The sequence below is a fragment of the Kogia breviceps genome, chromosome 14 (assembly GCF_026419965.1).
Source record: "Kogia breviceps isolate mKogBre1 chromosome 14, mKogBre1 haplotype 1, whole genome shotgun sequence".
Lineage (NCBI taxonomy): Eukaryota > Metazoa > Chordata > Mammalia > Artiodactyla > Physeteridae > Kogia > Kogia breviceps.
In genome coordinates, this window is record NC_081323.1 from 53,469,627 (window position 1) to 53,495,526 (window position 25,900).

At 49.9% G+C, this 25,900-nt stretch overlaps 1 protein-coding gene and 1 pseudogene across 3 annotated transcripts; both read left to right on the plus strand.

The window, feature by feature from the left end:
* The first annotated feature begins 1,838 nt into the window (after window positions 1-1,838).
* Window positions 1,839-20,417, plus strand: CCM2L (CCM2 like scaffold protein). 3 transcript variants are annotated; one of them, XM_059038256.2, is made up of 11 exons: window positions 1,839-1,944; window positions 4,239-4,406; window positions 6,580-6,663; window positions 6,756-6,939; window positions 7,806-8,269; window positions 11,393-11,528; window positions 13,208-13,271; window positions 15,572-15,701; window positions 16,267-16,405; window positions 17,294-18,897; window positions 19,249-20,417. In XM_059038256.2, the coding sequence occupies exons 1-10, from the start codon at window positions 1,915-1,917 to the stop codon at window positions 17,605-17,607; spliced, it is 1,713 nt and encodes a 570-aa protein (XP_058894239.1). In that variant the 5' UTR covers window positions 1,839-1,914; the 3' UTR covers window positions 17,608-18,897; window positions 19,249-20,417. The 3 variants fall into 3 exon arrangements, with proteins under 3 accessions (XP_058894239.1, XP_066868579.1, XP_066868580.1); XM_067012478.1 differs by lacking the exon at window positions 19,249-20,417 and adding an exon at window positions 15,965-16,056 and having other exon boundaries at window positions 17,294-18,493; XM_067012479.1 differs by lacking the exon at window positions 19,249-20,417 and adding an exon at window positions 16,004-16,056 and having other exon boundaries at window positions 17,294-18,493.
* Window positions 20,418-23,381: 2,964 nt separating this feature from the next.
* Window positions 23,382-24,214, plus strand: LOC131741578 (protein cereblon pseudogene; annotated as a pseudogene).
* Window positions 24,215-25,900: the final 1,686 nt, after the last annotated feature.

The window sequence follows — 25,900 nt, forward strand, 5'->3', positions numbered from 1 at the left end:
TTCCCTGCTGCCACTCTGAGGGTGGGAATTCAGGACCTGCTCAGGGGTTAACTGGGAGTTTGATGTCTGGGGCAGTCAGGGATTGGGTAGCACATCCTGGCCTTTTCCTGTTGGCCCGGTGGGGGGCTGAGGGAGATCTCACTTCCTGCTGTTGGGAGGTGACTGGCAGGATGTAGGGGAGCAGGAGGGAGTGGCTGTATGAGCTAGCACTAAGCAGCCGGAGTCTCTGTCCGCTCTCACACCAAGAGGCAGTGGGGAGCTCTGACCCTTGCTCCCACCGGCACTAACCTGGCACACCCAGGCTTTTAGAAAAAACTCAGAACATGGGCTTCCCTGGTGGCGCAGTGGTTGAGAGTCCGCCTGCCGATGCAGGGGTCGCGGGTTCGTGCCCCGGTCCGGGAGGATCCCACATGCCGCGGAGCAGCTGGGCCCGTGAGCCATGGCCACTGAGCCTGCGCGTTCGGAGCCTGTGCTCCACGACGGAGAGGCCACAACAATGAGAGGCCCGCGTACCGCAAAAAAAAAAAAAAAAAAAAAAAAAAAAAAACTCAGAACAATCCTATGCATTGGCCCCTGCACTTCATAATTTCCAACTGCCTTCTTATCCACGGCCTGATGTCTTTCCTGCCATGTCTCTGACTGCAGGACAGGGTTTGGGGGATTATTGTTCCCATTGGAAAGATGAGGAAACTGAGGCCCAGGGAGCTTACAATAAGCAACCTCCCTGGATCATACAGCAAATCAGTTCCAGGACTTAGGTCTCCAGAACCCAGGGGTCATGGCAAGGTAAGGAGGGGTCAGTCAGAAACTTTCCAACTGTCCTGAGTGGGCCACAAAGAGGGCATAGTCCCTAGAGGAAAGGAACCAGGCTTCAGATCAGAGCCAGATGCAGTGGATATCCCAGGTCCTCCTCTCATTCACTGTGTCCCCTCCTTGGGTCAGCCTCTGCAATTGAGCCTGTTTTAAAAATCTATATAACAGGTATAATAATGGTAGCCCAATATTGTGAAGAATAAGTGAGATGAAATATGTAAAGTGCTCAGTCCAGAACCACAAAGGGAACCTTGCCTCTCTAATATTATTCTCTCAAGAGACAGTAAAACAGCCCAGGACACACAGACACACAGGTAAATAGTTAATATTTATTGAGTACCTCACATGTGCCAAGAGCCTTTCTAAGTGCATTTAATTCTTACAAGGTCACAAGGCTGGTATTATGCCCATTTTACAGATGGGGAAATGGAGGCACAAGAGGTTACAGACCCAAAGTCATAACCCTAGTAAGTGACAAAGCCAGGATTCAAACTCAAACAGTCTGTCTCTGAAGCCCATGCATACCACCTCCCTTAATAGTAATGATTAATTTTAAAAATCATTACTTGCTCAGACACAATATTCCATAGTTTATGAAGCATTTTCCCACCCACTTCCATTTATTTCTCACCACACCAGCCCAGAGAGGAAGGCAATGTTTACTGCTAATTTATACAGGGGAGGGGGAAACTGAGGCTGTGAAAGCGGGAACTAACCTGTCTTGCCAAGGTCACACAGCAAGGTCGGTGGCAGAAGAGGGGGTGGAATTTGGGACTTTCCGACTCCAAATTCAGGGGACCATTCCCAGCCTTACTCAACTCTCAAGCCCCCTAAAGAGCAAGCCTGCTGGCTGGAGGCCTTGGGGGCTTTCTCCTCAGGCCAGTTGCTCTGGCTGGGCTTCCACTGTTCAGCTGGAGGGTCCCAAGGCTGCATCCTCCACCCACCCCACACCCCACCGCTCACTATCAGATGGGAGGGGCAGGAACTCTGGGACTGGTGGAGTTTCCGACGAGGCAGGAAAAAGAACAAAGGAACTGCATCGGGGGAGAAGGTGGAGGGGGGTGGCCAGGAGGGTGGCAGGAGTGGAGGGGACACTTCACCATGGAATATGAAGTCAAGAAAGGGAAAAAGGTAGGTGGGAGGTTGGAAGGGGTGCGGGGTAGAGAAATGTCCCCAGAGTTGGAGAACTGGGAAGCCTGGGGGGAGGAGGGGGGTGATGGGCAGTGAGTGGCCTCAGGAGAGCCTTTCTTCTTATTGGGAAAGACCTTCCTCCCCACCCTTGGGCAGCCAGACATTTGGGCTCTAAATTCCCTAACCCGTCTCCCTGCTCTCAGTGGCCTCTGCCATCCCAGGAATGGACAGATGGACAGGCACCTTCCAGGAGAATCCAGCCAGTCAGATTAGTTTGGGAGATACTCTCAACCTGCTTCCCTGGTGTTCCTGGGGGTTCCCTCCTGCAGCTTCTCAGACCGAGGGACAGATAGACAGCCACCCAACAAACCCATTCCCCTGCTCCCTGCCTCCCCAGACAGAAGGACCTCAGCCAGGGCAATTTTGTGCTATGAGGCTGCCTATCCAGGCTCGAGACACCTGCCTGCTCCCCCCCGCTGGGTTCCAACTGAGCCTGCCCCCTCCCTATCTTTACACAGGGCCCACGTTCTGCTCCAAAGGCCTCAGCCTGGGGGTCATTCCCCCCACCCCTAGACCTTTACCCCTTCCTGACTCTCAGATATTTTCTAGTCTGGTCCTCTGGGCATCGCACCTGTTTGTCTTTGTGGTCCAGGGAGCCTCTGGGATTCCAACTCCTACCCACACCCCCACTGAGCCCTCTTCCCCCAGGAAACCTAGATCCAGCTGTTTGAAAAGACTCTCACATGAACTGGAGGGCTCCTAAGGGAGACAAGACATAGGTGCTTGTTCTCTCTTGGTTTATTCCTTCTATAGATATTTATTTATTCAGCATCTATTATGTGCCAGGCACTGTGCCTGGTGCTGGTGATAATGCACTTGGTGAGCAAAGGCAGACAAGGTCCCTGCTCCCTCCTTGAAGCTCACATGCTAGTGAGGGAGACAACTATTAATTTTTTAAAAAAAACAATTAATGTAAAACTGCACAAAAGTCTCCGTACGCAGTGCTGGTGGACAGAATATTAAGGGACCCAGCCCTAGACTGGTCAGTGTGAGCTGAGATCTGATGAGTGGAAGCAAAGAGGACAGGGAAGAGTGATTCCGGCAGAGGAACAGCATGTGCAAAGCCCCATGGTAGGAAGGAATGTAGCAAGTAGGAAGAACTGAAAGATGGCCCTATAGCTGGAGGGCAGAAGTTAGGGGCAGTGTGGGGTGAGATGAGGCTGGAGAAGCGGGCAGGGGTGGACCACTGAGGGCCACAGACAAAGCATTTACCTCCCCACTCTACTCACACATACACACATATCCCAGCCAGGATAAAGTCCTGGCTCCATAGCTGGCATTCGAGCCCTCTGTGACTTGTTCATCTCGTCATTCAGCCACAGCTACAACACACCTTCTCCAGGCTCGTGCTCGCCCTTGCAGCCCCCAGCGTTTTGCACATGCTGTGCCCTCTGCTTGGGATGCCCGTTCCCACATCACTTGTTCTCATTTCTCAGAGCTTCCACGTACTTCATCCAGGTTCCATGATACTGATTTTAAAACTTGAGCTGGGCCTGCAGCAGAATCACCTGGAGTGCTTGTTAATACACAGATCATTGGGTCTCATCCCAGGTTCTGATCCAATAGGTTTGGGATGGAGCGCAAGAATGTAGATTTCTCTTAAGTTCACAGGCGATGTTCCTGCTACTGCTGGTGGAGACCCAGGAATCACACTCTGAGAACCACTGCTCTCGAGCAGTGCCCCCACTTTCCTGGGAGTTTAAATTCTGTTGGGCTGGGCTGGGCCCTGAAATTTGCTCCTTTAACCTTGATCCAGGCCATTTTTATGCAGGCGCCCGCTGGATTAAACTTCAAGGTACCTGTTAACCATTTCTAATATTTAGGAAAGCACAGAAAATAGCTTAAATACCTATGCACCCACCACTCAGCCACACTGAATGTTAATATTTTTCTGTACTTGCCCCAGCCTGGGTGGGGGTTCCTTAAGCCTCAGCCTGGGTCTGCACAGGGCTTCTACACTCACCTGCGTGTTTAGAATGGAAGGTTTGGAGCCAGACTGCCCAAGGTGAATTATTGGTTCTACCGCTACTAGCTGGTGACCTTATTAGCTAGCTCCCTCTCTGAGGCTGTTTCTCCACCTATAAAATGGGAATCATAGAGCTACCCCCTCTGCAGAGTTTTTGTAAGAATTAAATTAGATAATGTAAGTAAAAGGCTGCACATGTAAGTGTTGAATAAGATCAAGTCAGTTGCTGTTATTACTGTTCTTCCCCCAACGCCTCTGCCTCCCCCAGGGCTTCGTGTCCCCCATCCGGAGGCTGGTGTTCCCGAAGGCTGGGCGCCGGGCAGCCTTTCGAAACAGTGTGAGCCGCCGGCCCCTGCATTCGATGCCCCTTTATCCCCCCGACTACCTCATCGACCCCCAGATTCTGCTGTGTGACTATCTGGAGAAAGAGGTCAAGGTGCGTTCGGGCTGAGGAGGAGAGGTGGAAAGAATCTTGAGATAAGGGGTTGGGGGGAACGTTTTCCTCAGCCCTCTTAGGTTACCTGGCTGGATCTGAAAATTAAACTGAACAAAGATCAACAGGAGAAAAGCACACACATTTTATTAAATTTTCACATGTACATGAGAGCCTTCAGAAGAGAATGGAAGACCCTGAGAAGTGACCAGAGCAGGAAGCTTTTATACTTTTACTTTTTGACAAAGAAACAATAAATCTGTGAGGAATGGACAAGGCAGAGGGGATTGGAGGGGGTTGGTAAATGGTGAGAGAGGAACAAGGTTTGCTTCTACAGACTTCTCGGCCCTCAGTTCCCTGTCCCTGGTGATAAGGATGTCTCCCTTCCTATTGGTACCCTGAAAGGAGGGTTCCCTTCACCAGGGAGATTTATCGCCTGCTTTCAGGGAAGATGGGTGAGGTGGGGGAAGTTAGAGTGACCTTCCTGCTTCTGCTGTTTTCTCATACTCCTTCAGCTCAAGATATTCAATGTGCCAAGGTGCCATATTTTAGGGAGGCATGTTCTGGATCCCATCAGGAAAGACCTTACCTCTCCCCCACACCAACCCCTGACCAGCCCTGTCTCACACAGGGGAGGCTCAGGGGAAAGAGGCCTGGGTTCAAGACAGCCTTGCCCCTGAATTATGCTGGGGACCCTCAACAAGTGACCTCCACCTGTTCAGCCTCAGTGTTGCCATCTCAACATGGGGCTCAAAGCCTACCCCAAGGGGAGAGCAGATGGGAAGTTGCCCTATGCACCAAAAAGCCAGACCATCCTGTGAGATTTTACTGCAGTGATGTTCCTGCTACTTGGACAGTGTCCAGCTTAAAGGAAGCCAGTTCTGCAGGCCACATGGACTTAGGTCAACTCAAGGGCTTTACTTCTAGTTCATGAACACCATGAAGGAGCAGTGGAGAATCCTCACTACCCAATAAAGACCGATATGGGGGTAGGAGTGTCAGGTTTAGCAAAAACAGGCACCCAGTTAAGTTTGAACTTTGGTGGGGGGAGGGATAAATCAGAGTTCGGGATCAACAGAGACACACTACTATATATAAAATAGATAAACAACAAGGACCTATTGTATAACACAGGGAACTATATTCAATATCTTATAATAACCTATAATGGGAAAGAATCTGAAAAAGAATATGTATTTGAATCACTTTGCTATATACCTGAAACTAACACTGTAAATCAATTATATTTCAACAAAATTTTTTTTTTAAATTTGAATTTCAGATAGGCAATGAGTACTTTTTAAGTATTGATATTAGTTGTTTATGTGAAAACCAAGTTTAACTGGCATCTTGTATTTTACCTGGCAACCCTATATGAAGAGAAAAGCTAACAAACAAATCCACTTAAAAAATTGGGAACTGAAATTTCATAGAGAATAAAAAGAAAAGAAATGGTATGATTGGTAGAATCACCTAGAAGAATAAAACTAAAAATATTTTTTAAAGTTAATTCTTACATTAAATAACATTTAAGTGTGATAACATTAAGCTATAACTAAGAATGAATGAAGAATTAATTTACTATTACTATTAATTTAATTTGGGGCATCATTTTTCTGACAAAATTATATACTAATTGGATACAACATTCTTCCCTTTCCATTTGACTTCTGCAACAAGATCATAAAGAGGGCCAGTGACCTGCACAGTCAGTTGACACTGGTGCTTGGGGTGCACAGAGCCACTCAGGCCAAGCAGGAAATTCAAGCTATTCTAATGACTTTTGTTTCTGCCACAGCTAAATAACTATGTGCTCATAAAATAAGCTTATTTGGGCAAAAATAAGCTAGCAGTGAGAGTATGGACTCTGGTGTGTGGAGTCCAGTTCTGCTCTTTTTAGCTCTATAATATTGGGCAGGTTATTTGGCTTTGCTGTGCTTTAGTTTTCTCATCCTTAAAGGGATGATGAATGAGTGCATAAAACTCTCAGGACTATGCCTGGCTCCTACGATGGCTTTAATAACAGTTATTATCAGGCTATTATTATTAATTCAGATATTTTTATCTCAGTCTACCCGCACTGTGTCAGTGAGGAGGTCAGGGTCCTCCAAGACTTCAGGGAGACCTCTCTCTGCCCTTTTCCCACCACCCCCGCCCCCGCCCCATTTCCATCCAGTTCCTGGGCCACCTCACCTGGGTCACCTCCTCACTGAACCCCTCCAGCCGGGACGAGCTCCTGCAGCTGCTGGACACGGCCAGGGTGAGGCTCCGGGAGAGGGGAGGGCAGGGTCTGGTCCCCTACCTCTCCCACCCGAGGCCCCGGGGACTCAGGAGATCCGATCCACCCCGCAGCAGCTGAAGGAGCTGCCGCTGAAGACCACGGCGGAGCAGGACAGCATCCTGAGCCTGTCGGCCCGCTGCCTGCTGCTCACCTGGCGCGACAACGAGGAGCTCATTTTGCGTATCCCCACGCACGAGATCGCCGCTGCCTCCTACCTGCAGGACGACGCGCTGCACCTGCTGGTGCTTAAGACCGGTACGGCAGGCGGGGCCTGGTAGGGGCGGGGCGGGGGAGGTGAAGGAGTAGAGAAAGGGCCCAACACCTAGTCTTGGGCATGGGCGTGACCTGGGGCAGGGCGGGGCCTGAGGCTGGATAATGGGGTGATGGAAAGACCTGACCAAACTACCCTGTTACGAGGGATAGGACATGGCTGTTTGCAAGAAGAGGGACCCCAAGGTTGAGGCTTGAAGGAGGGGTTGGCCTGACCCACCACCTTCGAAACGGTGGAGAAGCCAGAATCCTGAGGCCTGAAGTTAAAGAGCGTGATGAAGGGTAGCAAGGCTCCGAGGCTAGGAGGGAACCTGCGGCAGAGGCGGAGTCTCATCTAGGGGAGGGGCCATACACTGGGGAGGCGGAGCTCGCGGCTGGGGTATCTTGGTGGGACATGTCAGACCCTGCCATACTCTAGGGGCGGGGCCTGATGCCAGGGGAGGGGTTGAAAGGAAGCCGGAAGCCAAGGTGTTCCTGAAACCCGGGACAGGGTCCGAGTTAAGGGTAAAGAAGGAGGGGACAGCCTGACCACTACTTTCAGACCAGACGGCAGCGTCTGTGAAGCAAGGGACGTCGGAATGGGGTGGGGCGGGTGGGAACTGCCCAACCCAGGGGTGGAGCCTGAGGGTGGCGGCGGGACCCAAAAGTAAGGACCCGTAGTGGGGCGGGGTCCGGCCTCCTGACTTTGAAGCCAGGGGTGGAGCCTGAGGGTGGGGGCGGGGCCAGACACGGCTGGACCCCTTCTCCCTCCAACCACCCCCGCAGCGGCGGGGTCAGGACACCCAGCTGGACTCGGGAGAGGGCTCTCGGCCCGGATCTCCTGCTTCTGACGGCCACCCGGCCTTTCCTAGGTCTGGGCGTGGACCCAGTGCCAGCCGGAGTCGACGCCAGCCCCGGCGGTGCGGGGCGCGACCCGGGCCCGCCCGGGGCGGCGCCCGAGAAGCGGCGGGTGGGCGCCACGGAGCGGCGCCACACCATCTGCAGCCTTGACTGGCGGATGGCGTGGGGCGGGAGTGCGGGCGCCGAGGCCCGGGCGGGGGGCGGCGGCGGCGGCAGCCTGGAGCGCCAGCGCGCCGGGGCGCGGGCGTCCGGCAGCTGGGAGCGGCGGCAGACGTTCAGCGGCAGCTGGGAGCGGCGGCACGGCGGCGGCGGCGGCGGTGGCGCCGCGGGCAAGCCGGGCGGCAGCTGGGAGCGGAGGCAGGCGGGAGGCGGCGGCAGCTGGGAGCGGCGCCACCCGGGCCCCAACCCACTCGACCCGCAGGACCCCAGCCCCGACGCCTACTGCAACCTGGTCATCCTGGCTGTGGCCAACAGGGTGAGCCCGAGGGCATCCCGCGGCCCTGCGCCCTGCCTCCCCGGCGCGTCTTCACCCACCCAGCCACCCCCACCAAGTTCCTGGAGTCTACCCCAGCCCCTTTTCTTTTCCCTCCTTCCGCCCCACTGCCCAGAACTTCAGATAATACCTGTGTGCCCATGACGCCAAAAGGCTTTTACTCCAGCCCCAGGACACCTCCCCCTTGCTGTCCCAATGGGATGAAAGCTCAAAATGGCCCAAACAGACTTGATCTAACCCCTCATCCAGCCCTGCTCCTTCTCCAAAGCCGTCAGTGTCCACACTACCACAGTAACAATCATGAGGACAGTAATCACCAACACGAATTCAGTGCCGACCTGTGCCAGACAGGAAACCAGCATTAAGTCATTTCATTCTCACAGTAACCCCTAGAGGCAAATATTACCACCATTCCCATTCTATAGAGAAGGAAACAGACCCAGTGGCTAAGCAACTTGTGCAAGGCCACACAGGAATCAGGTGGTGATTTCAGCATTGGGACCCAGAAGTTCAGAGCCTGTACTCTTGGTAACAATGGCCATCACCTAAGGCAGAAGACTTCTGGCCATTCTTGGCCCCTCCCCTCGAATCTCCACATTCACCCTTGCTTTTATTCATTTGACCATGTTCATTGAGTGCCAGCTTGTGCTAGGCATTGGGCTAGGTGCCATGGATACAGAGATGAACAAAGACATATTTAGTGCCCTCCCTTAGGGAGCTCACCATCTAGCAGACACCTCCAAACCCTGAGCCTTGTAAGCTGTTTCAATGGCCCAGGGCCCTGAACTCCCTCTTTATATAAACCCCTCATGGTGAACAAAACAGACACGGTGCCTCTCTAGAGAGAGGTGGATAGTAACCAGTAAACTCAGGCTCTGGTGCTGACTTGAAACATTTTCTCACTTGGTGTCCAGCTCTGCACATTCTCCTGGTTTTCCTACCTCCCTGGCTGCTCCTTCCCAAGAGCTGGTGCCTCCTCTTCTCACCAGTCTCTTGAGGTTGGACTGTCCCAGGCTTAGTCCTTGACTCTCTTTCTCCTTTATCTACACTCATTTCTAGGTGGCCTTCTCTAGTGAGAACTCCCCCAAATGCTACCTCCCACCAAATCTCCACATCTGTGTCTCCACTCACCCTCTCCGTTCAAAGGTCTAACGACCAGAGCTGAGTGCCCAGTCTTCTCCCCAGACCTGCTCCTCCCTTGTTCTCCCTGTCTTGATGAATGACAGCTCTGTCCTTCCGTTGCTCAGACCAAAACCCTGCAACACTCCTTGGCTCCTCTCCCTCACACAACCCATATCCACTCTGTCAACAAATCCTGTTGGCCCTATTTCTAAAATATAACCAAAGTGCATCTACTTCTCCCCACGCTCCATTGTCCCCCCCTCCCAGGTCCATGCTCCATCTTCCCCCATCTGGATCATTCCCTCACCCCTCACTGGTTTGGCCATTGCTCAGAATCTGTTCCCCCACATGGTCAGAGCAGTCCTGTTAACACAAAAGTCACATCGTGTCACTGCTTAAAACCTTTCAGTGGCTCCCCAGTTCACTCAGAGTAAAATCTAATGTCCTTACAACTGTTTATAAGGCTATCTACCTTATAATGGTGGCCTAGCCACCATCCTCATTTCCTCTCTAGCCTCACCTCAAGACATCTGTGCATTCTGGATGGTTCACTGTGGTATCCCCGGCCCCCAGGACAGTGCCTGGCACAGGATGGGTGCTCAATAAGTATACTGAATAGATGGATTAGTGGGTACTATGTTACTATACCTTGTGATGGGGACCAAGAAGAAAAGCAGGTTGCAATGATAATGAGGGAGGAGATCCATTTTCCAGAGGGAAAGTGAGTTTGTGCCTTTTAAACAGAAATGTGTAAGAGAGAAGGAAGCAGCAGGGAAAAGAGTCAAGAAAGCAAATTCCAGGCAGAGGGAACAGTGTACCCTGTTTATCCCACTGGGCTGTGAGGGCTTTAGGCCTCATCTAATTCACTCTGAGACTCCACAGCCTGGCCCAGTGCTTGCCACACAGTGGGACTAAATAATAATTTGTGGAATGAGTAAATAAATAAGGGTTGTTTTCTAGGAGTAACTGAGCCTCTGGCCTCCAATCTTAGGCATCATGGTCCCCAGGAGGGTACAGGAGTTAGAGTCAAAAAACCTGGGTGCCAATATTAACCAAAGCTATGAGCCTGCTGTGTGAGCCTGGGCAAGTCACTTAACCACTCTAAGCCTCCATGTCTTTCATTATAAAATAAGGATGCCCTCTTCCCTGTCCATTTGGTAGAGCTATTATAAGGGTCAATAATGGTTTAATGATAATTTCACTCCCTTATCCCAAAATGCCTGTCCTGGGTTATATTTTAATTTACTCCCTGGACTGGCTTTTTTAGAAGCACAATATAAGAAGTGGCTTCATGAAGTTGGTCTCTTCATTAGTTGTTGTCTTTCCATGTCTCTTGCTTAAAGACTTAAAGAGGTAAATCAAAGAGGCAAATTCCTCTTCAAATTTGCAATCTCAAAAAAGTTGCACCTAAGAACTTAAATGCCTTCCTTCTATCAGGGACTGAAGTTTATGTGTTCATCCTGCTTCCATTTTTGCCTTGGGTGCCAGGAAGCTCAAATCTAAATATGGCATAATAACTATGTTGAGCAGTAGTAACTCTGTTGAGCCTAACATTTTCATACAGTTAATTCTTCCTTTCCTCTTTCTAGGCATTAGGAGACCTGGGTTCTAGTCCTGGCTAATCACTTTATGTCTCTGGGCTTCAGCTTCCTACGTGTAAATTAAACTAAATTAGGGCTTATTTTAGATAAGCTTCAGGAGGCCCCATAATTCTCCCAGAAATTTGGGGTGCATTTGTGCATTTTTCAGGGCAGAAGAGTTAATTTGTCACTGGATTCTGTAAAGGCCAGTGAGAGGCTATTTCTATAAAGGCCACCCAGAGCATGGCCATATAATTTTGATGAAAAATGTCCTCAAAGTCAAGTTAAAGGCTCCCATAGTTGTGTGTGTGCCCTTGTGCGCCTCCTCACACTGCGTTTTTGGGAAGTAGGGGCATCCTGGTCCCTGGAGAAGGCCTGAGCTCTGTCCTCCTCTCTGGGCCAGGATGCTGCAGAGGAGTCCTGCGCCCTCATCTGTCAGGTCTTCCAGATCATCTACGGGGACCAAAGCATCGAGTGCGTGGACCGGGCTGGCTACCACTACACGTCCACGCCCGAACGGCCATGGCTCTGCAGCCGCAGTGAGTACTCCAACTCCTGGCGGCCCCCTCCTGTGAAACATCCTGAAAGGCCAGAGGAGGGGGGATGTCCCAGGACTGGGGCTAATGAAAGTCCTTAGGGGTCCTGACCTCTACAGCAATTACAGCATACCCCCGATATGTCGCTAAAATAAAATGTCAAATTTCATAATGACCTCAAAGGTAGTTTCAGAATGAGACCCTCAGAGCTGAACTCTCTCTCCCTTTTGTTTTCTGGTGTCCCCACTTTGCCAAAACCTCAGCACATGCATTGTCAGTTTACTGAGCCATCTAGTCCTACTAGGACTCTAGGTCAAAACCAAGGTTTACAAACTGGTCCTTGAATGCCATCAAGGGCTGGAATGAGAATGAGACCAATAGAGGTGTTCGTTGATCACCAGCTATGTGCCAAGCACAGGGCCGATGTACTGAATCTTATTTAATCCTCATAACAACCTTGTCTGTCCTGTTTGCCACTGTATCCCCTGTGCCTAACACAGGCCCAGGGATGGATGCTCAAGGCGTACTTTCTGAATGGATGAAAGAACACTCTGAGGCCTTATGAATACAATTTTTACAGAGGAGGACATTAAGGCTCAGAGTAGTCAATAAATATCTCAGGGTCACACAGCTGGTAAATGGCAGAGTCAGGATTCAAACCCAGGTGCATCTGATTCTAAAGCTTCCATCTGCAACAGCCTCACTCCCCATGCTGCCTTCAGGGCCATTAAGTGAACTTCCTCAGCCACAGCCCCCTGAGCGTGGTCCCTCTTTGCATAGCTCAGGCAACGGGGATCTGGCTCTTTCCTCCTGGAGGCACTCACATCCGTGGGAACTGTGGTTATTGAGAATTTAGGAAAGTTCATTGACTCTCCCAGGGATGATGGACAAATAAATGAGATAACTCAACAGATATTTCAACAAATTCATTCATTCAACAAATATTTCTTGAACACCTGTCTGTCAGATCCTGCTAATCACCAGGATGTACTGGCGAGTAAAGCCAGATGTGGCCCTCCCTCTGAGGCGTGCGGTGCTGAAGTGGGCCGACAGTAATTAAATAGTTACACAAATAAAATGTAACCACACACTGTGTTATGAGAATGTTAAATGAGGAACCAGCGTGGCCTGGAAAGTCAGGGGAGTGTCCTGAGGAAGTGACACTAAGTGAGCCATGATGGGCAGGGGTGAGGCCAGTAGCTGGATTCACTGAGATGACAGGGACAGGTACAGAGCAAGTTCTCTGTACCTGGTGCTCCTTTTTCCTCATGATTTTGAGCTGCTTCCCCTCAAAGTTCTTTTTTCTCTCTCTCAAACATATACAGTTTACAAAGCGCTACCTCGCCCGTTCCGTGGCTTGCTCTCCCCAAGGCCCCCCTGAGGTAGGCAGGAAGGTGGTATTGTCCCAACCTTGGGGAAGTTGAGTGCCAGGAGAGGAGAGGTGCGTTGCCCCAGGTTGGCTGTGTGCTGCTGGTGGGGCCAGGAATCATGGTCAGAAACTTCCAGTGGCTGCCCATTTCACTCAGAGTGAAAGCTAACACCCGTACAGTTACTAACAAGGCCATTCACGCTCCAGCCGCCATCCTTACTCCAGGGTGGGGCTGAGCTTGGGGCCTCAGGGAGCCAGAGATGTTGGTCCCCCGCTTTGCCGCCTCTGACCGCCCTCTGTCTGCTGCCCCCAGGTGAGAGCTGCCGCACGGATGGGACTTACGCCTATGACGCCGACTTCAGCTGCTGCAGCTCCTTGTGGGTACCGTCCTTCTCAGCGACCCCACTCTGGTCCCCTCTGTCCCTGCACAAACAGGGTTGCTCATCTAGGCATTCTTGAGCCCCTATGGGCAAGAGAGGGTGGGAGAAATTGACTCCATCTTGATTTGTGCTGAGATGCTAGGCCCCGAAGGTGAGGGTAACCTGAACTTCCCAGGCTCTGGTGAGCTTATAGAATCTGAACCCCTGAGAGACAGACAGGGCAGCCAGAACTCAGAACTAGGTCCACATGGGCCTGCGGCTCTTTCCCAGTCATCCAGACACAGTGGCCTGCAGAGGCCAAAATCACAGCTAATGCCAAAAAGTCATTTTGGCTCTATGGAATAGAGACTCCTAAAAAAGAGCAGCTTTAAAAAGGATAAAGCTTTTCCCCCCTGTCTCTTACATAAAATAGACAAGGAGTTTATGGCCTTATGGTCATTAAGGGCTTGGGCTTATCTTTTCCTCCCTCTCTAACACCTGCTTCCATCTGCAAGGTCACCTCATGGGCCCAGATAGTGGCTATAGCTCCAGCCATCACAGTAGCATACCAGGAATCTCTTTAAAGAAAGAGCTTTGCTAGAATTCCTACCTGACGGCTTCTGCTTGCATCTCATTGGCCAGAACTTGGTCTCATGGCCATAACTAGCTATAAGCAAGTCTGGAAAATGTAGGTTTAAAAAAAAAATCTCATTTGGGAACATTGTCCAGGGTTCTATTTAGGGTGACCGACCACCCCAGTTTGCCCAGGATTTAGGGGTTCCCCAAAACATGGAAGTTTCAGTACTGTAACCTGGAAAGTCCCAGGAAAACTGGGACAAGTTGGTCACCTTAGTTCTGCTACTAAGGCCTTTGGCTTGACAAGGGACAGCCTCTGCCAACGACATAGGCCTTACTTCCCCCCACCCCCCTTTCCAGCGGCAATATACTTGCTTAATACTGTGCACTCTTAGGCCAGTCCTTAAACAACCTGCTATCTGCTAGAGAGATGAGGGTCATGACAATTACTAACTTTTGAACTTGCTGTCTGCCAACATAGCAACATTACAGTAGCTACTGTTTATTTACTGCTTAGTCCATGACTCCAAGTACTTTACAAATATTAACTCCTCTGTTTCTTACAATGACACCAATTTTTATCATCCCATTTTACAGACAGAGAAACTGAAGAATAGAGAAGTTAAGTAACTTGACCCAAGGTCAAGCAGCTAGTAAGTTGTAGGCCTGGGATTTGAACCTAGACAGGCTGGCTCCAGAATCCACACTAAGCTTACACTGCTTCTGTGGAGGTAATAATTGAAGATGGTTCTGGAACAATGTAGAGACCAGGAGGCAGGAGCCCAAGGTTGACTTTTATTTAAGCAATATTTATTGGGTACCTACCATGTGCCAGGCACTGTGCTCTGTGCTAGGGATACAGTGGGGAGCAAGACAAGGATGAGGCCTGTGCTTGGCACATAGTAGGTACTCAACAAACAGAGAAAACCAGGTCCCTGCTCTTGCATGGTTTACAAGGTAGCACAGGAGACAATGAAATCATTATTTAGTAATAATAAGCATCAACAGTAATAAACACTCAAGAGAAGCTCAGAGTGCTGAGAGAGAGGCTGTGGAAACCCTACCTCATCTGCGGAGTCAGGAGGGCCTCTCCGAGGTGATGACACTTGAACTGAGACCTGACAGATAAAAAGGGGAAGAGCGCTCCAGGTGCAGGGAACAGCAAGTGCAAGGATGCTGAAGCAGGATCCACTTGGCATGTTTGAGGAGCAGCCAGGAGGCCACTATGGCTGCAGCAGAGGGTGTGAAGGACAGAGTGGTTAGAGAGGAGATCTGGTGGGGGCATCGGAAAGGACTTCATGTCATGGGTAGACTTACAGACTTTGTGACTACATTTGACAGAGGGTCTAACCCATTCTAGAGGGATCAGGGAAAACTTTCCTGAGGAGGTGACATTTAAGATCCAATGGTGAGGAAGAGCTAGCTGAGCAAAAGACAGGGAAAGAGAGGCATTCCAGGCAGAGGGAACAGCATGTACAAAGGCCCAGAGGTGAGGAGGTACTTGGAGTATTAGAAGAAAAGACAGAAGGCAGGGTGACCTGAGCACAAACAGCAAGGGGGGAGACGAGGCTTGAGAGGTGGTGCGTGGCCAGATCATATGGGGCCTTGAAGGCCAAAATGGGATACAGGATGAGGCCCCAGGCCCAGAGCACTGGTGGCTGCACCCTCCCACCTTCAGCCTACCACGTGGAGAGGAGCTGGAGGGAGGCGAGTGAGGGCCCTTTCCCCCCCTGTCTCTGCAGCAACGGCTCCCAGGACACATTTGAAGCCTGTTACAGCGGCACGTCCACACCCTCTTTCCATGGCTCCCACTGCAGCGGCAGCGACCACAGCAGCCTGGGCCTCGAGCAGTTGCAGGATTACATGGTCACGGTGAGCTGGGGCAGGCAGTGCGAACAGCATAAGCAAAGGCCTGGAGAACACATGGGGTATTTCAGGCATCATGAATAATCCTGGACATAACCGAAGCATAAGACCTCAGAGGTCAGGGCAGGGCATGAGGTTAGGAGAGCAAACGGAGTCAGCTGTGAAAGGCCTTAAGTAATGTCAACTAGCATTGAGTGTTGGCTTTGTACCAGGCACTGTTCTGAGCACCTTTAATGCATCATTTCTTTTCATCCTTTCAACAACCCAAGAAGGAAATGCCTTCATTATCCTCACTCCTCACGTTGCAGATGAAGAAAGCGAGGGTTAAGGAGGTTGTCACCTACCCACGATCACAGAGCTGGTCAGTGAAGGGGCCAGGATTTGAAATCGGGCAGCTTGAGTCCACATCCCATTCTTAGATGCAGCCCAAGGGGTCTGGATGTCCCCCAGTAGGCCGGGTTTTCACAGGAGGGCTGGGCTGGATACACCCTTAGCGAGGGCTCTGGGCCTTTTAGGCAGGGGTTGGGTGGGGGTTGCTCTTGGGATTAATCTCGAATGGTGTCCCTGACAGTTGCGGAGTAAGCTGGGGCCCCCTGAGATCCAGCAGTTTGCGCTGCTGCTGCGGGACTACCGGCTGGGGCTGCCCATCCAGGACTATTGTGCGGGTCTGCTGAAGCTCTACGGAGACCGGCGCAAGTTCCTCCTGCTTGGTGAGCCCCCTGCCCAGGCTGAGAGTGTTTACTCTTTATCCCTCGGCCTCCCATAAAGCTGACATCATGAGATCCATGAGGCAAACAAGGAAACCAAAGTGCAGAGAGGGGAAGAGACTAGCCTGCATTCAGAGCCGGGCGAGAGAGCACAGGTTTAACCATTTCACCTTCACAGCAAAGCTGGGAGAGGATATGATCTTCCCATTTTACTCGATGAAGAATCTGAGGCTCAGAGAGGCTAAGGAATTCTTCCAAGATCACAGAGCTAGTAAGGAGGGCTAGTGATAACAGCAACAGGAACGATAATCTTAATAAGCTAACATGTATTGGGCAGTTACCGTGTGTAGTGCCAAGGATCATCTCATTGAACGCCCTCAGTTCTGGGAAGTTGAAACTATGATTTGCCCCCATTTTGCAGATGAGAAAACTGAGGCTCAGAGAAGCAAAGTACATAAATAAGTCACAAAGCTAGTAAGTAGTGACAGAAGTAAAACAGAAGTCAAATGGGGCACTCAGTGTGTTAAGTACCTTATTTAATCCTCACAGCCCTACCGAGAGAACAGGTGTAATTATCTCCATTTTACAGGGGAGGAAAGTAAGGCTCAGAGTAATTACTGGAGGAGTGTTACACAACTAATAAATGGGAATGTAATAATAATAATGATAACAATAATAAGCTAACATATAGTGAGCATTTACTGCGTGCGGAGCATTATGCCGTTATTCTCTGGCTCAGAGAGTCAAGGAATTGTGCAAAGGTCACACAGCCAGCAAGCGGCAGGGTGGGGATTTGAACTCTGCTCCCCAGAGAAGGTGATTCCTCCTGTGCTTCTTCCGTGGGAGGGGAAGGCTTGACCCCGAGGAATCACCCTGCCCCTTGGCCTGCAGGAATGCGGCCCTTCATTCCGGACCAAGACATCGGCTACTTCGAGGGCTTCCTGGAGGGCGTGGGCATCCGCGAGGGCGGCATCCTCACCGACAGCTTCGGCCGCATCAAGCGCAGCATGAGCTCCACGTCGGCGTCGGCCGTGCGCAGCTACGACGGCGCGGCCCAGCGGCCCGAGGCGCAGGCCTTCCACCGGCTGCTGGCCGACATCACGCACGACATCGAGGCTCTGGCCCCAGACGACGACGAAAGCACTGACGAGGAGGCCCGGGGCTCCCGGAGCGGGGGCGACGCGGCCGAGGACAACTACCTGTAGCCTGTGCCTCCGCCCATGCGAGGGGCAGGGAAGGGGGTGGCTCCAAGACCCCGCCCCTGAGTCTCACTCACCATTGCCTGTGGGACTCCATCCCCAGACCTCCTCCTCAAACCCCAAACCAGGGCTCCACCCTCCCGGTGCCTCTTTCCCTACTCCCGGGGCTCCGGTCCCTGCAGTACCGAGAATGTCCTGCAGGGGGCTGGATCCTAACCGGGACTTGGCAGCCCCTAGGCCGGCTGGGGTGGACTGCGAACTTCTTTGTCCCACTAGCCCCGAGGGTTCGCCTCTGGACTCTCCCTCCTCCTCGAGACTCCGCAGCTTTCTGGAGACCAAGGGAGGGATGAAGAGTGGGCGCCACCTGCTGGCCGGTTGAGAAAATAATTCTCCGAGCCCAAAGACCTCTGTTCCTCTTATTTTACAGTTTGAGAAACAGGTTCAAGAGAAGGGACTTGAGGGAGTCTCCTGATTCCCCTTAGATATTACGTCAAACTGACCATACTAAATGGTGTAGAGGGTCTTTTTAAAGCTCTAAAAGGCAGGGTCTCCGCTTCGCAGGTGGAATTAGATCGTTAGTGTGGAATAGAGGTTTCTTTCTACTGAGAGTCAACGCAGAGGTGGACGATTTGGGTCCCAGTCCTGGCCCTGAGGCTCTGAACAGGTTGCTTGTTCAGATCTTGCATTTGGAGCCAGACAGGCTAGGCCTCCTGTCTGGTAGCAGTTCTAGCCTCTCTGTGTCTCCATTTCCTCTTCTGACCATGAAATCGGCCCCACCCACCTCACGGGGGCGGGGGCGGGGGAGTCATAGGGATGACTGAAGGTCAAGACCTTAGTGCTGGGTCTAGCACATGGTAAGCGCTCAATAAATGCTGTTCCCTTCCACATCGAACACTTTCTGACTTAGTTAACCTGTCTTTACCTGTGTGCAACGGGACAGGAACTGAGGTGGAGGTGAGAAGACCCTCTGGGAGCTCACAGTTTGGCAGGAGGAAATAGGAATTGCCCCTCACAGCTCTATTACAGCCTGGCTCCGAGCTCCAGGCCCAAATGAAAAGTACCCAAGATTCCGCAGACAAGCCATCGCATCTGGGGTAGTCAAAGAAGTCTGAAGACAGGGTTGGAGAGGAAGAGAAGTCAGCATAAGGACAGGACTCAACACAGCCTCAGTAAAGGCTCAGAGGCTGAAAGAAAGAAGCCCCGAGAAAAGGCAAGAGAATTGTATAGAAGAGCTAAAATTTATTTGTAGAACTTTACATGGCCTTCCATGGCCAGACACAGGGCACTTACCATGAGGTAGGTACTACTATCACCATTGTTAAAATAATATCATTATTATTATTAGGGCTTCAGATCCAGAGAGTTCCATGAGTTATACTCAGTTCGTGACAAATGACCATCCCATCATAACTAATCCATGAAAGGCCCTTCTGATGTCTTACTTTGTTTTATATTCCCCGAACTCCATCCACACATCCCCACAATCCTTCCCCTTCCTACAATAGGCACCCACCCCTATGTGTTGATATATATCCCTGGACATAAAATGTACAATGTCTTCTGTGTGTGTGTTTATATTACGTAAATGGTATTGTATAAGGATCTCATTCTGTTGTTTCCTTTTCCACTCCATAATATGTTTTTAAGATCTACTCATGTTGGGACTTCCCTGGTGGTGCAGCGGTTAAGAATCTGCCTGCCAATGCAGGGGACACGTGTTTGAGCCCTGGTCCGGGAAGATCCCACATGCCACGGAGCAACTAAGCCCGTGCGCCACAACTACTGGGCCTGCGCAGACTCTAGAGCCCGCGAGCCACAACTACTGAAGCCCGTGCACCTAAAGCCTGTGCTCCGCAACAAGAGAAGCCACAGCAATGAGAGGCCTGAGAACCACAACGAGGAGTAGCCCCCTCTCGCCCCAACTAGAGAAAGCCCGCTCGCAGCAACGAAGACCCAACGCAGCCAAAAATCAATAAATAAATACATAAATTTATTATTAAAAAACCCACAAGTGCTAAAAACAAACAAACAAAACCAAAAACGCAAGCTCTTAGGTCCCATCTCTGTTCTGTTGAGTCAGAAACTCTGGGGTGGGGATCAGGAGATTCTGATAAATGCTGAAGTTGGAGAACCACTGTCATAAATAACAGATGGGCAATGCACGAGGAGAAGATACTTGTAACAACAATATCCAAAAAGAGATTAATATCTAAAATTTATAAGCTACTCCTACAAATCAACAAGAAAAAACAGGAAATCCAGGAGATAATGGAGAAAAGATATGGGGGAAGCCTAAATCCCTGACAAGTATAGGAGGTTCTGAATCTCAGGATTAACAGAGAAACGCAAGTTAAAACAACGAGATGCCATCTTACACCCAAACTAGGCAAAAGTTACAAAGTCAGATAATGTACAAGTTGCTGAAAATGTGGGGAGACAACATCCCTCACACGCCACTAGTGGAGCCATCCTAGCAGATTTTAGTGAAAATTAAAACAGAGATGTTCTATGATCTAGTAATTCTACTCTTGGGTATAGAGCTCAAAGACATTTTCTCCCTCATGACTGCCTCACTCAGGAACTTACTAGGGCACTCTACAGCCTCAGATCCAAATGCCTCAGCCTGCAGTCATTATATCCCAAAGATTGGTGGAGAGGATAGCAGAGGAGGTAGGAGCCTGGGTTCTGGGGTTAGCCAGATATGGGTCCAATTCCCAGCTCACTGTGTGACCTTGGGTCATTCACTTCACCTCCTTGAGGTCCAGTTCCTTCATCCATAAAATGAGGATAAATAAATTTGAAAACATCAAAATTAAGGATTTGTCCAATGGAAAATTTGTTCAAAGGAAGGCACCACAGACCAATGGTTCTCAAAGTGTGGTCCCTGAACCATCAGCATCACCAGAGTACTTGTTAAAAACACAAGTACTGCCCCTCATCTGTTGATGAGGTGCAGAGGCCAAAGAGATGGGGTCCCTCTCAGAGGGCTGAGGGCTTTGCCAGAGAGTCAAGCTTGGAAACTGCCCACAGTCCTAGCCTGAGCACAGTGACAGGGCTGCTGAGAAGCACTGGGACAGCTCTTACGCCACAGCTCCAAGGATGGAGCAATTTCCCTCACACCCCGAGGAAGTCCCCACACACCCCGGAACTACCTTCTTACCAAAGCCATGCAACCCCTTGGTTTCTGAGGTGCAAAGGGCCCTGGCTGGGGTGACCCGGGCTCTGAGCATGGGTACTCTGGCCACACTTCCTCCTATAGCACTCAGAACCCCTGCCAGGATCACTTCTCATCATGGTTCAGTTCCTGGCACTGCAAGACGGGAAACGCCCCTGGGGGTGGATAGTGGATTCCCAAAGACCTGTAGGGGTGGCATAATGATGGAACTCCCCTCCCAGCTGGATCGCCTGGGGACAGTCTCGACCCATGGACAAGGGGTGGGTAGTGAAAATGTCGCCAGCTGCCTCTTACACTGAAGACCCTCCCATTGCAGGGCCCTGGAGACTCCTAGCAATGCTTCACAACCACGTGTTGGGGAGGAGTCCCAGGGCCACTGTCATTTAGAGATCACCCACTGTGTGCCAGGGGTTGTGCTAGACACTAGAAGGAGATACAGAATAATCCCTGCCCACTTGGGGGGTTCCTAGCCTGATGCGCCCCAAATTGTCACAGCACAAAATTCTCAACTGTAAAATCAACGAGTGTGAAACCGGCTCTTTCTGGGGAAGCTGAAAAAAGCCTCTCGGAGGAGGTGACGTATGAGCAAGGCCTTGAAGGACGAGCAAGAGTTTTGGCAGGTTGACAATAGCAGGGAGAGCCCTTTGGGGAGCCCAGCATGAGCACAGGTAGGGGAGCCAGAAGGAGCACGGCACAGTCCAAGACACTTAAGCACTCTGGCTCCAGGGTCAGACTGAGTGGTTTTCAGTCCCAACTCTGTCAATTGCTAGTTGGGTGACCTTGGGGTAAGCCCCTAAGTGTCTCTCTGGGTCTTCGTTTCCTCATCTATCACATGAGGTAATAATAGCATTGCCCTCATAGGTCTCATAGATTGTTGTGAGGCTTAAACAAGATAATCCATGTAAAAGTACATCTAGGAGGTGTTCAGTCAATGGGACCATTATTTTTTCTGGAGGAACATGGGGTGTGTGAAGGGAGGGGCAGGACTCGTAGGAGAGGAAACCAGAGAAGTGAGCAGACTGAGAAGGCCCTGAAGGCCCTGAAGGGGCGGGCTGGGAAGTATAGGCAGTGGGGAGCGAGCTAATGGGCTTGCATTTTCTTTTTTTTTTTTTTTTTTTTTTGCGGTATGCGGGCCTCTCACTGTTGTGGCCTCTCCCGTTGCGGAGCACAGGCTCCGGACGCGCAGGCCTAGCGGCCATGGCTCATGGGCTTAGTTGCTCCGCGGCATGTGGGATCTTCCCAGACCAGGGCACGAACCCGTGTCTCCTGCATCGGCAGGCGGATTCTCAACCACTGCGCCACCAGGGAAGCCCTATGGGGCTTGCATTTTCTTGAAGTGAATCTAGCTGCTCAGAGGGAAGTCAAGAGAAGCCTGGGCACTGGGGGACTTGGGGGGGTGCGGGGACAAGGACCAGAGGAGAGATGCTAAGACCTGACTCAGATGTGGTAAGAGGAAGGAAGAGGAGAGGGCAGTTTCAGAGAGGGAGGGAGGGGAAGAGGGCTCCCTCCTGGCTCAGAAACAGCAACCTCTCACATCCTTTGATTAGATTCATTCTTCGTTTCACAACTATTTATTTAGCACTTGAACGCTGGCCTCATGGAGCTTACATTCTAAGGAGTTTACATTACTTTTAAATAATGTTACATGGGAATTCCCTGGTGGTCCATTGGTTAGGACTCTGTACTTTCACTGCCAAGAGCCTGGGTTCAATCCCTGATGCAGGAACTAAGATCCCACAAGCCGTGAAGCGAAAAAAATTTTTTTAATTAAAATATTAAAAATAAAATTTAAAATATACAGTGGAGAAAAGACAGCCTCTTCAATAAGTGGTGCTGGGAAAACTGGACAGCTACATGTAAAAGTATGAAATTAGAATGCTCCCTAACACCACACACAAAAATAAATTCAAAATGGGTTAAAGACCTAAATGTAAGGCCAGACACTATCAAACTCTTAGAGGAAAACACAGGCAGAACACTCTATGATATAAATCACAGCAAGATCCTTTTTGACCCACCTCCTGGAATAATAGAAATAAAAACAAAAATAAACAAACGGGACCTAATGAAACTTAAAAGCTTTTGCACAGCAAAGGATACCATAAACAAGACCAAAAGACAACCCCCAGAATGGGAGAAAATAGTTGCAAATGAAGCAACTGACAAAGGATTAATCTCCAAAATTTATAAGCAACTCATGCAGCTCAATAACAAAAAAACAAACAACCCAATCCAAAAATGGGCAGAAGAACTAAATAGACATTTCTGCAAAGAAGATAAACAGATTGCCAACAAACACGTGAAAGAATGCTCAACATCATTAATCATTAGAGAAATGCAAATCAAAACTACAATGAGATATCATCTCACACCGGCCAGATTGGCCATCATCAAAAACTCTAGAAACAATAAATGCTGGAGAGGGTGTGGAGAAAAGGGAACTCTCTTGCACTGCTGGTGGGAATGTAAATTGATACAGCCACTATGGAGAACAGTATGGAGGTTCCTTAAAAAACTACAAATAGTACTACCATACGACCCTGCAATCCCACTACTGGGCATATACCCTGAGAAAACCATAAATCAAAAAGAGTCATGATCCTCTGCGGGTAAACAGACATGGCCGGCGAGGGAGATCCGCAGGACGCTGGGAACAACATGGGGAATCACTTGCCGCTCCTGCCCGCAGAGGATGAGGAAGAAGATGAAATTGAAATGGAAGTTGAAGACCAGGATAGCAAAGAACCCAAGAAACCAAACATCATAAATTTTGACACTAGTCTTCCGACATCACATACATATCTGGGCTCTGATATGGAGGAATTTCATGGCCGCACTTTGCACGATGACGACAGCTGCCCGGTGATTCCAGTCCTGCCCCAGGTGATGATGATCCTGATCCCTGGGCAGACCTTACCTCTTCAGCTTTTCAGTCCCCAGGAAGTCAGTATGGTGCGGAATTTAATTCAGAAGGATCGAACCTTTGCGGTGCTTGCCTACAGTAACGTGCAGGAAAGGGAAGCACAGTTTGGAACAACAGCAGAGATATACGCCTATCGAGAAGAACAGGATTTTGGAATTGAGATTGTGAAAGTGAAAGCAATCGGAAGACAAAGATTCAAAGTCCTTGAGCTCAGGACACAGTCAGACGGAATCCAGCAAGCTAAAGTGCAGATTCTTCCTGAGTGTGTGTTGCCTTCAACCATGTCTGCAGTTCAGTTAGAATCCCTCAATAAGTGCCAGATAGTTCCTTCAAAACCTGTCTCATGGGAAGACCAGTGTTCATATAAATGGTGGCAGAAATACCAGAAGAGAGAGCACTGGGAGCCATCCTGCCAGCATCAGAACGTGGAGCGGAGCAGAGGGAAGGGACGGCGGATGACACCGGTGGGAACCCCGCTGGCCCCGTCTCAGTGGGTCGTCCTGCTGCACCCGTAGCCGGACACTAACTCGCGTCTCAGCGCTTGCCTTCAGGCAGGCCTGGGGCTCGGGTCAGCCCTCTCTGCAGACTTTATTTCCATCTGACTTGTGCATCTTTGTGTCTGAGAAATGGTTCACGGGGCCAGAACTGGGAGACGCGTAGTTGATTCTTAAGCCAACTCGCAGTAATCGGGTTGCCACACACTTTTCCACCAGAAAAGATACTTAAAGGGTCTAGGAGTGGAGTGTAGCCTTCCTGACATGTATTCAGTTAACCTCGAAACTGTGCGCACACCTCTCTTAACATTTGCCATTGAAAACTTAAAAATCCAAATAACACAATTATTTACACTTCTGTTATTTATCTTCCATCCTGACAAGGGAACATTGGAGAAGATGTCCCTAATGATTAAGGAGTTAGGCCAGTATTATCAGGACGCACTCTTCCAAACCCACTTGTATCTGGAAACCTTCCTCATTCAGTGATTCGATCTTTGAAACTCATGTTTACTTATTTCCTTTCTTATCACAGTGCCTTTCTCTCCTCACTGTGTTTACTGTAGTGGGATTCCCTGAAATAGAGGAAAGTGTTGTTTCACCTACTTGGAGTACAATGTGAATGTTTCTAAGTATACTCCCTGCTTTCATTTATAAAGCCCTTCTATGTTAATCAGAAAAAGAGTTGAGTATGAAGTATAAAAAGAAATGAAATGTGGGTGGGCTTCCCTGGTGGCGCAGTGGTTTAGAATCCGCCTTCCAGTGCAGGGGACACGGGTTCAAGCCCTGGTCCCGGAAGATCCCACGTGCCATGGCGCAGCTAAGCCCGTGAGCCACAACTACTGAGCCTGCGCTCTAGAGCCTGCACGCCACAACTACTGAGCCCACGTGCCACAACTACTGAAGCCTGCATGCCTAGAGTCCGTGCTCCGCAATAAGAGAAGCCACTGCAATGAGAAGCCCGCGTACCACAACGTAGAGTAGCCCCCCGCTCGCTGCAACTAGAGAAAGCCCGCGCACAGCAACAAAGACTGAACACAGCCAGAACAAAAAGAAATAATGAATAAATTTAAAAAAAAAAAAAAAAAAAGAGTCATGTACCAAAATGTTCATTGCAGCTCTATTTACAACAGCCAGGACATGGAAGCAACCTAAGTGTCCATCAACAGATGAATGGCTAAAAAATATGTGGCACATATATACAATGGAATATTACTCAGCCATACAAATAACTGAGTTATTTGTAGTGAGGTGAATGGACCTAGAGTCTGTCATACAGAGTGAAGTAAATCAGAAAGAGAAAAACAAATACCGTATGCTAACACATATATATGGAATCTAAGAAAAAAAATGTCTTGAAGAGATTACTGATAGGACGGGAATAAAACACAGACCTACTAGAGCATGGACTTGAGGATATGGGGAGGGGGAAGGGTAAGCTGTGATGAAGTGAGAGAGTGGCAGGGACATATATACACTACCAAATGTAAAATAGATAGCTAGTGGGAAGCAACCGCATAGCACAGGGAGATCACCTCTGTGCTTTGTGACCACCTAGAGGGGTGGGATAGGGAGGGTGGGAGGGAGGGTGACACAAGAGGGAAGAGATATGGGAACATATGTATATGTATAACTGATTCATTTTGTTGTAAAGGAGAAACTAACACACTATTGTAAAACAGTTATACTCCAATAAAGATGCTAAAA

Excerpts from the sequence above, each read along its gene's own strand:
- CCM2L (XM_059038256.2), top strand. The coding sequence starts at position 1,915 with ATGGAATATGAAGTCAAGAAAGGGAAAAAG. Across the intron at positions 4,407-6,579 it reads ATCTGGAGAAAGAGGTCAAG|TTCCTGGGCCACCTCACCTG; the intron begins GTGCGTTCGGGC and ends ATTTCCATCCAG. Across the intron at positions 15,702-16,266 it reads TGCAGGATTACATGGTCACG|TTGCGGAGTAAGCTGGGGCC; the intron begins GTGAGCTGGGGC and ends TGTCCCTGACAG.